The sequence below is a fragment of the Bos indicus genome, chromosome X (assembly GCF_029378745.1).
Source record: "Bos indicus isolate NIAB-ARS_2022 breed Sahiwal x Tharparkar chromosome X, NIAB-ARS_B.indTharparkar_mat_pri_1.0, whole genome shotgun sequence".
Classification (NCBI taxonomy): domain Eukaryota; kingdom Metazoa; phylum Chordata; class Mammalia; order Artiodactyla; family Bovidae; genus Bos; species Bos indicus.
This window is the reverse complement of record NC_091789.1, coordinates 53,838,217-53,856,697: the sequence shown is the minus strand read 5'-3', so window position 1 is coordinate 53,856,697 and position 18,481 is coordinate 53,838,217. Positions and strand designations below refer to the sequence as shown.

Sequence of the window (18,481 nt, the reverse complement as noted above, 5' to 3'; positions counted from 1 at the left end):
TGCCCTGCAGCATGTAGAATCTTCCTGGACCAGGGATGGAACCAATGTTTCCTGCATTGGCAGGTGGATTCTTAATCAGGAGGCCCCCAGGAAAGTCCCAGTATTAGCTTTAAAAGCCTCTTGCATATTACATTTCTCAGATGAGAATAGCTCTAAATCACTGTCAATTTCTGAGTAATAAGTATTGAACCTAATGATGAATCTGTTTATCTTCACAGCTCTGTGTCCAGAATAGTCCTCAAGAAGCACGGAACATGCTGCTTCAGAACCCTCAACTGGCTTATGCTTTGCTACAAGCACAGGTAGTCATGAGAATTGTGGATCCAGAAATTGCCTTGGTAAGTGCTTCTGGTTCTTTTATGGAAATGCTAAGGTAAACCATGAGTAGGAAAGAAACAGACAGCACATAGATTTGTCTTCTCACTTTTTAGAAAATTTTGCATCGCCAGACAAATATCCCTACGCTGATTGCAGGCAACCCTCAGACAGTCCACAGTGCCGGACCTGGCTCAGGATCCAGTGTGTCAATGAACCAGCAGAATCCTCAGACACCTCAGGCCCAGACTTTGGTAAGACTTTATCCCTTAACATTTTTTTTTCTGCCTTGAGAATGTCATTTTCATTTTAGAAGGGTATATTGAAAGAGGAATGTTCAGCAGCCAGAGATGATAATTTCAATTTCCAGGCATAAAAACAGTTAACAAGGTTGCATAGTACATGACATCTAAATTAAGACATATTTGGTGCCAAGTTTGTAAAACAAAGATCCTTGCTTTATGCCCTTTTTTATAAGCTAATTTTGTGTATATGCATGCATGGCACTGTGGTTGACACTTTGTTCTTCCATAGATACTATCTCATTTAATACTTAGAGCATTGTATGATGTTGGCACTCTTATCTCCATTCTTACCGATGAAAAAAGTGAAGCTAATTTTCCAAGTGTGACACAAAACCTTGGAGCCATGATAATCAATATATTTGAAAACTGAAAAATCCTGTATGGAGAAAAAGAAATAAATACCGGAGACAAACGACAAATTGGAAAAAAGAATTTGCCACACACATGATGCACTGCAGGCTGACTACTTAAGTTAGTCATGTTCTAGAATATTTATCACCACTTTATAATAGTGAAAAATTGGAAACATCCTAAATGTATAACAATGGAAGAATGGAGAAAAGTGTATTTATTTAATGAAATACTCTGTAACAGTTCAATAAAATACATTTTGTCACCATGAATAACTTTCAGAATGTAGTTTCATGTAGCAGTTAAGGTGAACTAGGATACATGCTATCAACACAGACAACTCAAAAATGTAATGCCCTACAGAAGTGAAAATAAGTAAATGGGCAATGGCACCCCACTCCGGTACTCTTGCCTGGAAACTCCCATGGACGGAGGAGCCTGGTAGGCTGCAGTCCATGGGGTCGCTAAGAGTTGGGCACGACTGAGCAACTTCACGTTCACTTTTTACTTTCATGCACTGGAGAAGGAAATGACAACCCACTCCAGTGTTCTTGCCTGGAGAATCCCAGGGACAGAGGAGCCTAGTGGGCTGCCGTCTGTGGGGTCGCACAGAGTCGGACACGACTGAAGCGACTTAGCAGCAGCAGCAGCATTTCCAAAATATGGGATGTATGTGTCTGTACATATCCCAAAAGCATGTTGAATGAGTTGCAAAGAACATGTTCAGTATGTAATTGATTACCTAAAACTTCAAAACATCCATCAGAATTGTTCAGTGGTTGTCTTAAGAGGGAGATGCAGGATGCAACTGGGAAAGACCTATGGGAGATTTCAATTGTATATATATATATATATATATATATGTATATAAATGTATACACATATATGTATATGTGTATATATGTGTGTGTGTGTGTGTGTGTGTATATATATATATATATATATATATATATATATATATATATAAAAATATGTTTCCTTGGGCTGGATGAAGCAGAAGCTAGAATTAAGATTGCAAGGAGAAATATCAATAACCTCAGATACGCAGATGACACCATCCTTAAGGTAGAAAGCAAAGAGGAACTAAAGAACCTCTTGATGAAAGTGAAAGAGAAGAGTGTAAAAGCTGGCTTAAAACTCATTGTTCAAAAAACTAAAATCATGGCATCCAGGTCCCATCACTTCACGGCAAATAAATGGGGGAAGAAATGGAAACAGTGATGGATTTTATTTTCTTGGGCCGCAGAATCACTGCAGATGGTGACTGCAGCCATGAAATTAAAAGACACTTGTGCCTTAGAAGGAAAGCTGTTACAAACCTAGAGAGCATTTTGAAAAGCAGAGATGTTAGTTTCCTAACAAAGGTCCTTCTAGCCAAAGCTATGGTTTTTCCAGTAGTCATGTATGGATGTGAGAGTCGGACACTAAAGAAAGCAGAGGGCCAAAGAAATGATGCTTTTGAACTGTGGTGTTGGAGAAAACTCTTGAGAGTCCCCTGGACAGCAAGGACATCAAACCAGTCAATCCTAAAGGAAATCACTCCTGAATGTCCATTGGAAGGACTGATGCTGAAGCTAAGGCTCCAATATTTTGACTACGTGATGTGAAGAACTGACTCACTGGAAAAGACCCTGATGCTGGGAAAGATTGAAGGCGGGAGGAAAAGAGGATGACAGAGGATGAGATGGTGAGATGGCATCACCAATTCAATGGACATGAGTTTGAGCAAGCTCCAGGAGCTGGTGATGGGCAGGGAAGCCTGGCATGCTGCAGTCTATGGGGTTGCAAAGAGTCAGACATGACTGAGCAACTGAACTGAACCAACTGAATATGTTTCCTAAGATGTATGGTTATTTTATTCTCTCTATAACATATATCTGGAATTTTTCACAATAAACAACAACAACAAAAAAGACCTCAAATAAATTAATAAGAAACTTGCCAGTAACCCAGTAGAAAACTATGCAATGGACATGAACTGTTCATAAGCATAGAAATGCAGATATATATTAAATGTGTGAAAACTGTTCAACTTCAAAACAAGATAAATGTGAATGAAGTACAGTAAGCTGCCATTTTTCACCTGTTAGATTGGCAGAGGTAAACAACTTGAATGACTCATACAAAGGTTTATGGTAAGGGTCAGCAAACATCTTCTAAATGGCCAGATAGTAAATTTGGGGGCAGCTTTGCAGGCCATGGGATCTGTCTTGATTACCCAACTCTGCCATTAGAGTATGAAATGAACCATAGGCAATACGCAAACAAATGTGCATGATTGTGTTCTGGTAAAACTTTATTTATGAAACCAAGCAGTGAGCCAAATTTGGCTCCATGGGTCATAGTTTACCAACCCATGCTCTGATTCAGTAAATGCGGAAATAAATTAAGATCCAGAGAGGTTAACTGCTCCAAAAATAACAATCTAAGTGGCAAATCCAGGGTCTGAACCTGGTTCTATCTGTCCTCATAGGCTGTTTTCTCTTAACAAGCTCACTATACAGTTTTCTTTTTTCTGTTCTAGAGTTTCGTGTGTGTTCTCTGAGACCATGTGATTTTTAAAATACTTGTATACCTTAGTTTTATTCTGTATTTATTGAGCTCTTTCTATTCCAAGGGACTCCTCAGTTCTCTTGGAAATACACAGATGAAAACATAACATTCCCTTTCCCTCTAGGAGCTTTAATGTAGCATTAAACTGTTTTGTTGTTTACATTCCCCTCAAACAAGAATTGTATCTAAGAAAAGTGATGAGAAAAGAATGGTCAAAAAAATTTTTTCACCTTAAAAACATAGACTGCCAACAGTTCCATTTTTAAAAGGAAAAAGTCTTAAATTCTTTCCTCTTGGTTTCAAGGCACTTTTTTTTTAAAAAAAAAAACTCTTACTGCCAGGCCCTGGTCTTGAAGTCAGCAATAGGTGTTATATATGGCCTTGGAAGAAAAGTTATGACAAACCTAGACAGCATATTAAAAAGCAGAGACATTATTTTGCCAACAAAGGTCCATCTAGTCAAAGTTATGGTTTTCCCAGTAATCATGTATGGATGTTAGAGTTGGACCCTAAAGAAAGCTGAGTGCCAAAAAATTGATGCTTTTGAACTGTGGTGTTGGAAAAGACTCTTGAGAGTCCTTTGGGCTGCAAGAAGATCAAACCAGTCAATCCTAAAGGAAATCAATCCTGAATATTCATTGGAAGGACTGATACTAAAGCTCCAATACTTTAGCCACCTGATGGCGAAGAGCTGACTCATTAGAAAAGACCCTGATGCTAGGAAAGATTGGAGGCGGGAGAAGGGGATGACAGAGGATGAGATGGTTGGATGGCATCACCAACTCAATGGACATGAGTTTGAGCACACTCTGGGAAATGATGAAAGACAGGGAAGCCTGGTGTGCTGTAGTCCATGGGGTCACAAAGAGTTGGACACAACTGAGCCACTGAACAAAATGGCCTCACTGCACAGACAAGACTTGTGTATCTCTACTTTTAGAATATGGTCTCTCTTAGTCGTGTTCTGTATAACCAGGCTCATTGTATGTATTGCAACTTCTGTTCAAAGTGTTATAAATCTAATGTTGCATTAGACATGCTGTAGGAAAAGGGTATTTGGTAGAATATTTGGTGGTATCCATCTGAAGACTTTGCATGTTGAGTCTCCACAGAGGCCTATATATACTCTGGTTTTTCTCTTGGTCAGAGTGGAATGCATGTCAATGGTGCGCCTCCTCTGATGCAAGCTTCCCTGCAGGCTGGAGTTGCAGCACCAGGTCAGATACCAGCCACTGTAACAGGACCTGGCCCTGGTTCCTTAGCTCCTGCAGGTATGTTTTCATTTAGAGTCTTTGACATTTTGATGTTTTGCTAGAGTTTCGTTATAGCAAATGGCATAGTATATAGCAAAATTATGATGTGGCAATGAGATCTTGATACTAATGTATAGCTAGGCAGTATATATCCTAGGTGGAAGAAATAGTTGATTTATTGTATACAAATTTACATGTCTGATTATGAGAGCAAGGCAAAGAATGATAAAATTCCAAGTTAATGAGGAGAAAAATAGAATGAATGGAAACTAGACCAAATCAACAAATACAGAGAAAAGGAAATGACATTGTGAAGTTATAATAATAAACACAGAGTTAAGGTGGAAGGAATAAAGTCTCATGTAGTCATTCTGCTAAATGTGAATGGACTGAATTCTCCCACTAAGAGCCAGAGACTGTTAGGTTAGGTTAAAAAGTACATGGGGTGGGTGGGGGGTGGGAAACAAAAACAAAATGCCTGGTCATGTTTGTTGTTACCATTATGTTTAACAAACATAACACTGTATTTCATGAACTATAGTGCTGCTAAGTCGCTTCAGTCGTGTCCAACTCTGTGTGACCCCATAGTGAGACAACAACAAAAGGAAGAAAAGAATTTTAAAAACTAATATGTTCACTAAAATTGTGTATGTAGGAATTAATATTACACTTACAGCTTTTCATCATTCAGCAACCATAACTTAAAATGTTATGGGTGGAATAGTGACTCCTCATATGAAACACCTGTGTGAACATATGACCTGTATTTCAGAGAAGGCAATGGCACCCCACTCCAGTACTCTTGCCTGGAAAGTACCATGGATGGAGGAGCCTTGTAGGCTGCAGTCCATGGGGTCGCTATGAGTCGGACACGACTGAGCGACTTCACTTTCACTTTTCACTTTCATGCATTGGAGAAGGAAATGGCAACCCACTCCAGTGTTCTTGCCTGGAGAATCCCAGGGACGGGGGAGCCTGGTGGGCTGCTGTCCACAGAGTTGGACACGACTGAAACGACTTAGCAGCAGCAGCATGCAACAAACTTGTTTGTTATTTTATCTAATCTGGGTTACATTAACTGCAACACAACTAATAGGTGATAATTTGGATTTAAATTTTTCTGCTTTATAAAGAAACCAGTCTAAAGATCTAAGTTGACAGGGAATGGGAGAAGGGATTTTTATTTATTTATTTATTTATTTATTTTAATTGGAGACTAAATACTTTACAGTATTATAGTGGTTTTTGCCATACATTGACATGAATCAGCCACAGGCGCACATGTCTTCCCCATCCAGAACCCCCTTGCCACCTCCTTCCCCATCCCATCCCCCAGGGTCATCCCAGTGCACCAGCCCTGAGCACCCTGTCTCATGCGTCAAACCTGGACTGGCAATCCGCTTCACGTATGCTAACATACACGTTTCAACGCTACCCTCTCAAATCATCCCACCCTTGCTTTCTCCCACAGAGTCCAAAAGACTCTTCTTTACATCTGTATCTCTTTTGCTATCTCGCATATAGGGTCATCGTTACCATCTTTCTAAATTCCATATATATGCATTAGTATACTGTATTGGTGTTTTTCTTTCTGACCTACTTCACTCTGTATAATAGGCTCCAGTTTCATCCACCTCATTAGGACTGATTCAAATGCATTCTTTTTGATGGCCGAGTAATATTCCATTGTGTATATGTACCACTGCTTTCTTATCCATTCATCTGCCAATGGACATCAAGGTTGCTTCCATGTCCTGGCTATTATAAACAGTGCTGTGATGAACATTGGGGTACACGTGTCTCTTTCAATTCTGCTTTCCTCGGTGTGTATGTCCAGCAGTGGGATTGCCGGGTCGTTTGGCAGTTTTATTTCCAGTTTTTTCAAGAATCTCCATACTGTTCTCCATAGTGGCTATACTAGTTTGCATTCCCACCAACAGTATAAGAGGGTTCCCTTTTCTCCACACCCTCTCCAACATTTATTGTTTGTAGACTTTTGGATAGCAGCCATTCTGACTGGCATGAGATGGTACCTCACTGTGGTTTTGATTTGCAGTTCTCTGGTAATGAGTGATGTTGAGCATCTTTTCATGTGTTTGTTAGCCATCTGTATGTCTTCTTTGGAGAAATATCTGTTTAGTTCTTTGACCCATTTTTTGATTGGGTCGTTTATTTTTCTGGAATTGAGCAGCAGGAGCTGCTTGTATAATTTTGAGATTAATTCTTTGTCAGTTGCTTCATTTGCTATTATTTTCTACCATTCTGAAAGCTGTTTTTTCACCTTGCTTATAGTTTCCTTCATTGTGCAAAAGCTTTTAAGTTCAATTAGGTCCCATTTGTTTTATTTTTGCTTTTATTTCCATTACTCTGGGAGGTGGGTCATAGAGGATCTGCTGTGATTTATGTTGGAGAGTGTTTTGCCTATGTTTTCCTCTAGGAGTTTTATAGTTTCTGGTCTTACATTTAGATCTTTAATCCATTTTGAGTTTATTTTTGTGTATGGTGTTAGAAAGTGTTCTAGTTTCATTCTTTTACAAGTGCTTGACCAGTTTTCCCAGCATCACTCATTAAAGAGATTTTCTTTTCTCCATTGTATATTTTTTCCTCCTTTGTCAAAGATAAGGTGTCCATAGGTGTGTGGATTTATCTCTGGGCTTTCTAGTTTGTTCCATTGATCTGTATTTCTGTCTTTGTGCCAGTACTATACTGTCTTGATGACTGTAGCTTTGTAGTAGAGCCTGAAGTCAGGCATGTTGATTCCTCCAGTTGCATTCTTCTTTCTCAAGATTGCTTTGGCTATTTGAGGTTTTTTGTATTTCCATACAAATTGTGAAATTATTTGTTCTAGATCTGTGAAAAATACCGTTGGTAGCTTGATAGGGATTGCATTGAATCTATAGATTGCTTTGGGTAGTATACTCACTTTTGCTGTATTGATTCTTCCAGTCCATGAACATGGTATATTTCTCCATCTATTTGTGTCGTCTTTGATTTCTTTCATCAGTGTTTTATAGTTTTCTATAAGTAGGCCTTTGTTTCTTTAGGTAGATTTATTCCTAAGTATTTTATTCTTTTCATTGCAATGGTGAATGTGATTGTTTCCTTAATTTCTCTTTCTGTTTTCTCATTGTTAGTGTATAGGAATGCAAGGGATTTCTGTGTATTAATTTTATATCCTGCAACTTTACTATATTCATTGATTAGCTCTAGTAATTTTCTAGTGGAGTCTTTAGGGTTTTCTGTGTAGAGGATCATGTCATCTGCAAACAGTGAGAGTTTTACTTCTTCTTGTCCAATCTGGATTCTTTTTATTTCTTTTTCTTCTCTGATGAAGAAAAGCTAGAACTTCCAAAACTATGTTAAATAGTAGTAGTGAGAGTGGGCACCCTTGTCTTGTTCCTGACTTTAGGGGAAAAGCTTTCAGTTTTTCATCATTTTTCATCAACAGGATAGTGTTTGCTGTTGGTTTATCATATATGGCTTTTATTATGTTTAGGTATGTTCCTGGAATAAGGGATTTTTAAATAAATTTCAGCAAACAGTTTTCCCTTATCCTATAGAGTTACCGTTGAACTTAAATTACCTTTCACTGAAAGAAAGAGATTCCGTGTTTTATATATTTTCTTGTGTTATAGGTTCCTAACTTATCCTAAAATATCACAAGTTGTATGTAACATGGTCCTACTACACATGGCAAGTGTGCAACTTGTGACATGCAACTCATTACATGAGTTGAGAAACACCTAAGCTGGTCTATACCCTGTTCAGTGAGCCTAGTGCACATCATGCATTTGTATGTCACAGCAGTGTCAAGTTTCTATAAAAATGTCTGCTATCCATTTCTGTACTTAACATTGTCATGAACTGTTAACATACAGTATATAAATCATTGTCATCTGTAGACAAAACATAAGTAAGGATGTTGAAAAATAAAATAATGGAACCAGTAAGCTTGATTTAACATAAAGAGCCTTACATATTTTGACTAGAAAATATACTCATCCCATTAAAAAGTGACTACTTAGCCATAAAAAATAAAAACAAGTTTTAATATGTAGAGATTTTACATGCTGCATTCTTTGCTTATAAGCCAATACTGCTACTGCTAAATCACTTCAGTCATGTCCGACTCTGTGTGACCCCATAGACGGCAGCCCACAAGGCTCCCCCGTCCCTGGGATTCTCCAGGCAAGAACACTGGAGTGGGTTGCCATTTCCTTCTCCATTGCATGAAAGTAAAAAGTGAAAGTGAAGTCGCTCAGTCGTGTCTGACCCTCAGCGACCCCATGGACTGCAGCCTACCAGGCTCCTCCATCCATGGGATTTTCCAGGCAAGAGTACTGGAGTGGGGTGCCATTGCCTTCTCCGTATAAGCCAATAAAGATAGGAATAAATAATTAAAAAGCAACTGTAAAAAACATTTTAAAGTTAAGGAGCATATTCTTGGTAGTCCTTGAATTAAAGAGGAAATAAAAAGAAATTTATAAATTATCAAAAATACAACAAAAAGTAATACACTCCATTAAAAAGTGTGTGGGGAAATAGTGAAAGCAGTATTTAAAGGAAAGTGAATATCCTTAACACCTGATTAAAGAATAAAGGAACTTTGCTAGTTCTAGAGTATTAGACAGAGAAGGCAATGGCACCCCACTCCAGTACTCTTGCCTGGAAAATCCCATGGATGGAGGAGCCTGGTAGGCTGCAGTCCGTGGGGTCACTAAGGGTCAGACATGACTGAGTGACTTCACTTTCACTTTTCACTTTCATGCATTGGAGAAGGAAATGGCAACCCACTCCAGTGTTCTTGCTTGGAGAATCCCAGGGATGGGGGAGCCTGGTGGGCTGCCATCTATGTGGTTGCACAGAGTCAGACACGACTGGAGCAACTTAGCAGCAGCAGCAGCAGCAGCAGAGTATTAGAAACACAAAGTAAGTGTAAAAGGAATTTAAGTAATTGAATTTTCATGTTTTTTTTTAATGAGTTTGTAGCATTTATAGTTCTAAAGTTATTAAAACTTCACTACAAGTTTTAGGATACCCTATACGAAGCTCTTTGGCAGTTGCTGAGAAGGGGAAACAAACTAGTAGAAAAGTAAGCAAAAAAAATGAGTAGGTACTTCATAGAAGAGCAAAGCCAGATGGCAACAAAAACATTCGTTTCTTTTCAGGGGATTGCAAATTAAATAACAAGATTTCACTATACTTGAGCCTAGCAGACAAGCAAAAGTTTTCAGAGATGACACTTGGTGGAGGGAGTGATACTATACATTGCTAGTGGAAATGTACAGTTTTTCATCCTTTTAATAGTCTCACATTAAAAATTCATGTACACTTTAACCCACCAATTCCACTTCTGGGAAGCTAGTCCGTACAAATAAAGGTGCCGTTATGGGATAGTGTAATGAGAAATTAGGCCCATGATGGCTTCTGCTACTGCTTACCTCAGATCCTAAATCTTTGTATCGTTTTGGTGAGTGGTCTGAATAAATCATAGCACGTTATAGCTAAAAGAGAACTTTGAAATCATTTAGACCTCAGATGTTAATGTGCATTAGCTTCACCTGAAGGGCTTATTAAAACACAGATTACTGGTCTCCACACCCAGACTTTAATTCAGCAGGTCTGAGGTAGGGCTCTGAGCTTTGCAGTTCTGACACATTCCTGGTGATGCTGATGCTGCTCATCTGGGGACCGTGTTCTGAGAAGATACTCATTCCCTGTACAGATGAGCAAGCCTGGAGGCTATATTAATTTTATCAAATCAGTTGTCTAAAATGACAATTACTTAGTAACATTATTACGGCTAGCACAGATTCAGGTTCTCAATTTATGGCTCTTTGATGCCTGACATGTTAAATGGGATAAGAGAATGTGACATGTACTTGGATATTTTAGATAAGTGTTAAAGAACTGCAAATAGTTCAGCCTGTCTTTTCTTCCCTTTCGCAGCAAATATTACTGTTTTGAGGAAAAGAAAATTACTGCTGTGTGGGAAGGACCAGACAAGTACTTATGGTATATGTTTAGTCTTTGTATAGCAATCATACCCCTGCTGGTTAGAGTAGACCTGTCAGTCTCAACACTATTAGACCCAGTGACTCCTTTTTGTAACAGATATCTTACACTGATGCTTTCAGTTCAGTTCAGTCACTCAGTTGCGTCCGACTCTTTGTGACCCCATGAATCGCAGCACGCCAGGCCTCCCTATCCATCACCAACTCCCGGAGTTCACTCAGACTCATGTCTATCAAGTCGGTGATGCCATCCAGCCATCTCATCCTCTGTCGTCCCCTTCTCCTCCTGCCCCCAATCCCTCCAAGCATCAGAGTCTTTTCCAATGAGTCAACTCTTCGCATGAGGTGGCCAAAGTACTGGAGTTTCAGCTTTAGCATCATTCCTTCCAAAGTAATCCCAGGGCTGATCTCCTTCAGAATGGACTGGTTGGATCTCCTTGCAGTCCAAGGAACTCTCAAGAGTCTTCTTCAACACCACAGTTCAAAAGCATCAATTCTTCGGTGCTCAGCCTTCTTCACAGTCCAACTCTCACATCCATACATGACCGCTGGAAAAACCATAGCCTTGACTAGACAGACCTTTGTTGGCAAAGTAATGTCTCTACTTTTCAGTATGCTATCTAGGTTGGTCATAACTTTCCTTCCAAGAAGCAAGCATCTTTTTATTTCATGGCTGCAGTCACCATCTGCAGTGATTTTGGAGCCCAAAAAATAAAGTCTGACACTGTTTCCACTGTTTCCCCATCTATTTCCCATGAAGTGATGGGACCGGATGCCATGATCTTAGTTTTCTGAATGTTGAGCTTTAAGCCAACTTTTTCACTTTCCTCTTTCACTTTCATCAAGAGGCTTTTTAGTTCCTCTTCACTTTCTGCCATAAGGGTGGTGTCATCTGCATATCTGAGGTTACTGATATTTTTCCCAGCAATCTTGATTCCAGCCTGTGCTTCTTCCAGCCCAGCGTTTCTCATGATGTACTCTACATATAAGTTAAATAAGCAGGGTGACAATATACAGCCTTCATGTACTCCTTTTCCTCTTTGGAACCAGTCTGTTGTTCCATGTCCAGTTCTAACTGTTGCTTCCTGACCTGCATACAGATTTCTCAAGAGGCAGGTCAAGGCCATCTCTTTCAGAATTCTCCACAGTTTATTGTGATCCACACAGTCAAAGGCTCTGGCATAGTCAATAAAGCAAAAATAGATGTTTTTCTGGAACTCTTGCTTTTTGGATGATCCAGCGGATGTTGGCAATTTGATCTCTGGTTCCTCTGCCTTTTCTAAAACCAGCTTGAACATCAGGAAGTTCATGGTTCACGTATTGCTGAAGCCTGACTTGGAGAATTTTGAGCATTACTTTACTAGCTCTTATCTTTTTCTTATCTGATGCTTTACTATCCTAAAATGAAATGTACAGATGACATAACATACTTAACATGGTTTCCAAGAAAATTTGGTATAGTTACCCTAACTATAATATAAGGGGGAAGTAAAAGGAAATTAACTTATAATAAAAAATATTATAAATATGCAAGTATTTAAGGACAAGTTCACTGGAAAACAAAAAATAACAGATGCTTGCACCTATACTGTAAAAGACAGATCCAGGTATGTTTTGGCAATTCAGATACCACAAGGACCATTGACATTGATGATGTGATTTTCTGAATGGTGAAAATGAAAACTCTTAGTAAAGTTATTAACAAGAGACAGTTCCCATAATACTTCAGTAATTGCATTTTTGGAAAATTCAGTGTGTGTATGTGTTGGTGTAGAAACAGGGCAAAGAAGCTCTTTGCTTACAAATAAATAAGACAAGTTCTAAGTTCAGACGGTTGTAAAAAGATTTTCATTTATGTGAATATTCAGCAAGACATGTGAAAGTTTTGCAAGATAGAGTAATTCTCAGTTTGATAGAACTGTCTCACACTTTGCAGAACATCTATTAATAGTATACCTATTGGCTTCTCATAAAATGCCCGCTGTGCCCCCACAAATCTTTGTCACCACTGAAACAGTATACTCACAGATTTAAAATACAAAGTACCCTGGGAATAGTACTACGTCTTGTGGGAGGAAGTATGTGCCATTATGCTGTATTACAGAACCCCCTGCCAAGGTTTTGGTAATGAGGGAGATTAAGAATCTTAATCTTAACTCGCTTAATCTTACTTAATCTCACATAACTCACTTTTCTGTCACTGAAGTTTAAGTACACTAACAAACTCCATCTTTTTTATAAATCCATTGTTTAGTGGTAATTAATGATCCTCCTTTGTAGGTTTCTGTTTGTGGGGCAGAAAGAGGAAATTTGTTAACTCAGCCACTGTCCGAATTTTTACCCTACTGTCTTTATGTTTTTCTTTCGTGCCCTTATCTTCTAGGAGGAATGCAGGCCCAGGTTGGAATGCCAGGAAGTGGACCAGTGTCCATGGAGCGGGGACAAGGTAAATAAATACTAATATCCAATTAATGTGGACTAGACTTGGAAATGTTCTACATCTGCACTGATATGTCAGCCAGAAACCACACGTGGCTATTCAAATATGAAATTAATTAAATTGAATTAAATGGAAATTAGGTAAAATGTAAAACTCAGTTCCTCATGTACACTAGCTGCATTCTAAGTGCTCAGGAGCTGCATATGGCTAGGATACCATACTGGATGTTGCAGATATAGAACGTTCCCATCATTGCAGAAAATTCTGTTGGACAGCACTGTCCAGTGATTTAGAGCCCAACTCTACAAGAATTAATGATGAAGCAAATGAATCCTTTGTTTCTATTTAACTTATATCACATTTTCCTGGTAGTTTAATGCTTTTTTTAATGTTTTTATTTTTTATTGAAGTATAGTTAATTTACAATGTTGTGTTAGTTTCTGGGAAGTTTAATGCTTCTACTCACATGTTCTCTCTCCCTCTATGGAGATCTGAGTAAGGAATTTTAGTAATGAGCATGTAACGTGTGGCTAGATATGTGGAAGACTAAATTTAAACCCCAGAGAAAACTGGGGGCGGAGTGGGAATCAAAGGTCTGTGATGCCTGCTCGGTAAGTGTATGTTATACTGTGGTAGTAACACTGGATACCACCACAGTGACAGCCACTCCAAAATCACCACGTTATTTTCTCTCTGTTACTGAAGTTTGAAGAAAAAGAATGCAGTGATGTGTTTGAAACCAATATCGGGAAGAGAAAAAAAAAAATACAGAAGGAACTAACAGTAAAACTGAGTGCATCCTATAGGCCACACACTTTAGTTTTCATAAATGGCCTTGCGAGTTAGGTGGGGATGGCAGCACTTCAGTTTTCAGGTGAAGAGCCGGAAGCTCAGAGTTCTAAGTTACTGTTTCAAGGGGACAAGGTAAGTAAATACTGGTATCTGAATAATGTAGACTGGGCTTGGTGCACTCGTCTTTTCTTCCAGTTAATAAGTTGCAGAACTAAGATTCCAAAGTCTCTGACTCTAAAATCTCTCCGCTTTCTGTCAGTCCACACTGCTTCTATTAACTTCCAAAAATGCTTTTTAATGTATTCTGTTCTAATTCTTGGGCTTCCCTGATGGCTCAGATGGTAAAGAATCTGCCTACAATGCGAGAGAGAGAGCTGGGTTCAATTCCTGGGTCAGAAAGATCCCCTGGAGGAGGAAATGACAACCCACTCCAGTATTCTTGCCTGGGAAATCCCATGGACTGAAGAGCCTGACAGGCTGCAGTCCATGGGGTCGCAAAGAGTTGGACACAATTGAGTGACTAAGCACATATTCCTGTTCATTGTGTCCTTGTGATTAGAAAGAACTGCTTTGGATAAGTATAGGGAAGCTTAAATTAATTATTAGCCTGTGGTCTATAAGTAAGACCCATTTTTTAATTATTTTTTAATTATTTTTTTTTAGCTATGCCCCATGGTTTGGGGGACCTTAATTCCCCAACCAGGGATTGAACCAAGGCCACCTCAGTAAAAGCACTGAGTCCTAACCACTGGACTGCCAGGGAATTTCCCCAAACCTTTTTTTTTTTTTTTTAAGCAAAATACTAAGATAAAAGTCTATGCACTGTACTCCTTGTCTGTGGTTTATATACTGATATGGGTGGCTGAAGTGACAACGCATAACCTTGTCAGGCTGTTGACAGTGGAACAAGCTTTCATCCAAATACCTCATCTGAGCAGCCCATGCTTTTGTGCTGTTGTGCCCTACCCAGCTCGGCCACTATCACTAGTATGTGTCACAAAGTATTTCTGCTTTGAATACTTAGAAAGAAGGAATTAGAGTTTCAGTCATACCTTTGCCTCTCCCCCAGCCATGAATAAACCAAAATTTGTTTAATACATACTTCCATAAGACATCTTCCCTCTTGATGTAGTTATCTTCACCTTTCTGGTCAAAAGTTAACAAAGGGAAATGAGTTGAGTTTTGAAGGTATATCAAGGATGTATTCATGAAGAGATAAAATGAGACTTTCCTTCCTAGTTTTCCTTTAGTACCCAGCAGAAGCAGCAAGAATCTTTCATTTGTACCCGGTTTGTCATTCTTTTCCTGCAATCCATACTTCTTTTAAACATTTGTAAAGGTGAAAAGAGACAGTGAGATGTTTGAGACTTCTTGCCTTCTGCTGCCTTACATTGGTGCCCTTGTCATCTTATTAGTCTTTAATGATGTTGTGGTGTTTGTTTATCAAAAACTTACAGTGGCTGAGTACTTCTTGAGGAGTGATATTCTCTTTCTTTATCTAAAGTTCATTCACTGTATTTCCCCATTTGATAGCAGAAATTTTTGTGCCTTAAGGTATGACAGAAGTAATACTGTCCCACTTTTGTTATGGGCTTTTCCAGAATAAATCTTGCTTTCCAGATTCACTGCAATTTCTTCCATTTTTTGCTTATGAAAATATGTTTGCCTTCTTTGCCTAACTAGAGATTCAGTAGCATCTGTTTTATATTTTGTTTCTTTTTTTCATAGTATCATAAGATTTAAGGGGAATCCTAGTAGCAGAGGTAAAAATTACAAGTGGCTAGTTATTCCTGCCCAGATAAAATCAGTGGCCCACAGGTTTTACCTTAGGAAGCAATCTCATCAAAGCAGGACAGTTTCAGATCATATAATTTAGGAAGATTTTGTAGCCCAAGGCAAGCTAATGACCTCTTAGCTTTTTAACTGATACTATGTATAAATCTCCAGTGTCTGTATGCTTCTGCATGTGTGTGTGCAAGCTATTTTAAGTGTCTGCTCTTTCTCCTTTTGAACTTACTGCTCACTTAGGAACTGTACAGCACTCGCCCGTGGGACCCACCGGGCCTGCATCAATTGAGCGAGTTCAAGGTACCCATTGTATCTGCGGGTTTCCTTTTGCTTGTGATGTTCAGGGTGGGACATTGAGAGGATAAGGACTGCTCGACAGTCATCCTCACATTCGGAACCCTAAAGGGTAGCGTTTGGGGTTGTTATTTTTTTTTTTTTTCCTCTTGGGGCCACAGGCCTAAGATTGATGTCTTCACACAGGGCAGAGAACATGGAGGATATGGGCATCTGTCTGAGGCTGTACTCCCTCCCTACTGGTGTCAGGAGGCTTGGATGGAATAGCAGTCTGTAAGGAGACAGCCGGTTCTCACAGAGCCATGGCAGTGTTCACATATGCCAAGACCCTAACTCTTTTGTGGCTCTGGTCCTTGAACTAAGATTGATTCTAAGCAAAACCAAGGGCCCAAGTTTCTTCTTCAGATTGCAGTGCTAGGCCTTGGCAAGTTGCTCCCCAGTTTGTTCTTTATATAATTCCATCCATACCTCTGACCTGGCACAGATTCTACCTATACCCTGCTTCTGTTCTTGAGCTGCAAGAGGACTCTGCTGTGGTGAGATTTCATCCACTCTACAGTGTCTGAACTACGTTGTCAGTGGTAGAGTCATTCCTTGTTGCCATATGTGTCCTTCACAGCAGTAACTCACCGTTTGTTTCCCTGTCAGTGCCAATGCAAGACCCCAGAGCAGCTATGCAGCGTGGGCCCTTGCCTGCCAACGTCCCAACGCCTCGAGGTCTATTGGGAGATGCTCCAAATGACCCACGTGGAGGCACTTTACTTTCTGTAACTGGAGAGGTAGAACCTAGGTAAGCCCTGACACAGAAGAAAAAGATTGGAGGAGTTAGAATTTTCCCTTGCTTTGAGAACAAAGTCTTTTTATACCATTTGTGCCTGTTTGCCTGTTTCAAAAGATAAATATTCATGACCACTGTCCAAAACGAAGCACTTGCTGGGCAGAATTTGTAGTTGAAGTATGTCATTTTGAACTAACCATTGCTACTTCATCCTCAGGAATTAGAAATTCTAGCAGACATATCGGACTGGGGAAAAACTACTAATAATAGCAATAATAATAATAATGGATATTAATGGGGTTTATGCCTCTGAATCTGCTTTGAATACTTTATTGAGATTATTTCATTAAATCTTCACAACAACCCTGTTGTTGATACTAATCCTGAGGTTGATACTAATATCAGTCCCATATTACAGATGAAGAAACCAAGGCATCAAGAAGTTAAGCAAATGTGCTGAAGATCACACAACTAATATGTGATAAAGCCCAGATTTGAATCTATACAGTAACCCATGTTCTTAAGCACCATACTGTATATTCATTATATATAATGGATATCCATTAATTCCTCCTTAATATGTGTTCCCTGACCAAATATGAAATTCTGAAATACATGGGTTTACATCTCTATAGTTTGTCTTTGACCTGTTTTGTGTTATTCTCTTAGAATTTGAAAACTGATGTTTGTATCAGTTCTTTATCTAATTTTTACTTACTGATCTTCTAGTTGACACTTTTCATGTTGTTTTGTTCTCTTTTAAAATATAACATTTTTTTCTCCATCTCTAGAGGTTACCTGGGACCACCTCATCAGGGTCCGCCCATGCACCATGTCCCTGGCCATGACAGCCGTGGCCCACCCCCACATGAGATGAGGGGAGGGCCATTAACTGAGCCCAGACCTCTAATGGCAGAGCCAAGAGGACCCATGATAGATCAGAGGGGTCCACCCTTGGATGGCAGAGGTGAGGGGAAACCACATCACAAAGCTGACTGGTAGTTGTGGACTCATGATGAATGCTCTGTCTTAGGCTCCAATCTGGGATACAGAATGCTGGGGCAGTAGAGTTGGCAAACATTTTTCAAGTTTATCTGCAAATTTGAGAAACTGAGAAGGAGAAAGCAATCTCATATAGCTGTGGGGGGGGACATGTGACTGGAGAAAATAGATTTCTGTCTTTCTTTGATTATTGGTTCTTCTTGCAGTAAATGTGGGTAGCTACCGAATAGTTTTCTTTCAACTTTTTTTATAGGTGGAAGAGATCCCAGAGGCATAGATGCACGAGCCATGGAGGCTAGAGGATTAGATGCTAGAGGATTAGAAGCCCGTGCAATGGAGGCCCGTGCAATGGAGGCCCGTGCTATGGAGGCCCGCGCTATGGAGGCTCGTGCAATGGAAGTCAGAGGAATGGAGGCCAGAAGCATGGATACAAGGGGCCCAGTGCCAGGCCCAAGAGGCCCTATGCCTAGTGGAATCCAAGGTCCCAGTCCAATTAACATGGGGGCCGTTGGACCCCAGGGATCCAGACAGGTATGTGTAGTACTCTCGCTTCCATGTGAAGTCTTAATCTATTCAGGAATTGGTTATTGAGGCTG

The 18,481-nt window shown here is 39.6% G+C and overlaps 1 protein-coding gene across 5 annotated transcripts in view; it reads left to right on the top strand.

The window, feature by feature from the left end:
* Positions 1–18,481, top strand: part of CSTF2 (cleavage stimulation factor subunit 2) — a 31,829-nt gene that overhangs the window by 3,483 nt on the left and 9,865 nt on the right. For 3 of the 5 annotated variants that reach the window (XR_011565178.1, XM_070783743.1, XM_070783741.1), the window contains exons 5-12: positions 219–338; positions 432–569; positions 4,672–4,795; positions 13,175–13,237; positions 16,052–16,111; positions 16,754–16,895; positions 17,675–17,850; positions 18,139–18,416. Coding sequence is in view for 4 of the 5 variants with exons in the window: in XM_070783743.1 (XP_070639844.1) it covers positions 219–338; positions 432–569; positions 4,672–4,795; positions 13,175–13,237; positions 16,052–16,111; positions 16,754–16,895; positions 17,675–17,850; positions 18,139–18,416 (1,101 nt within the window). In the remaining variant the exon portion in view is untranslated. The remainder of the gene's footprint in view (positions 1–218; positions 339–431; positions 570–4,671; positions 4,796–13,174; positions 13,238–16,051; positions 16,112–16,753; positions 16,896–17,674; positions 17,851–18,138; positions 18,417–18,481) is intronic. The other 2 variants (XM_019955679.2, XM_070783742.1) reach the window with 1 other exon arrangement.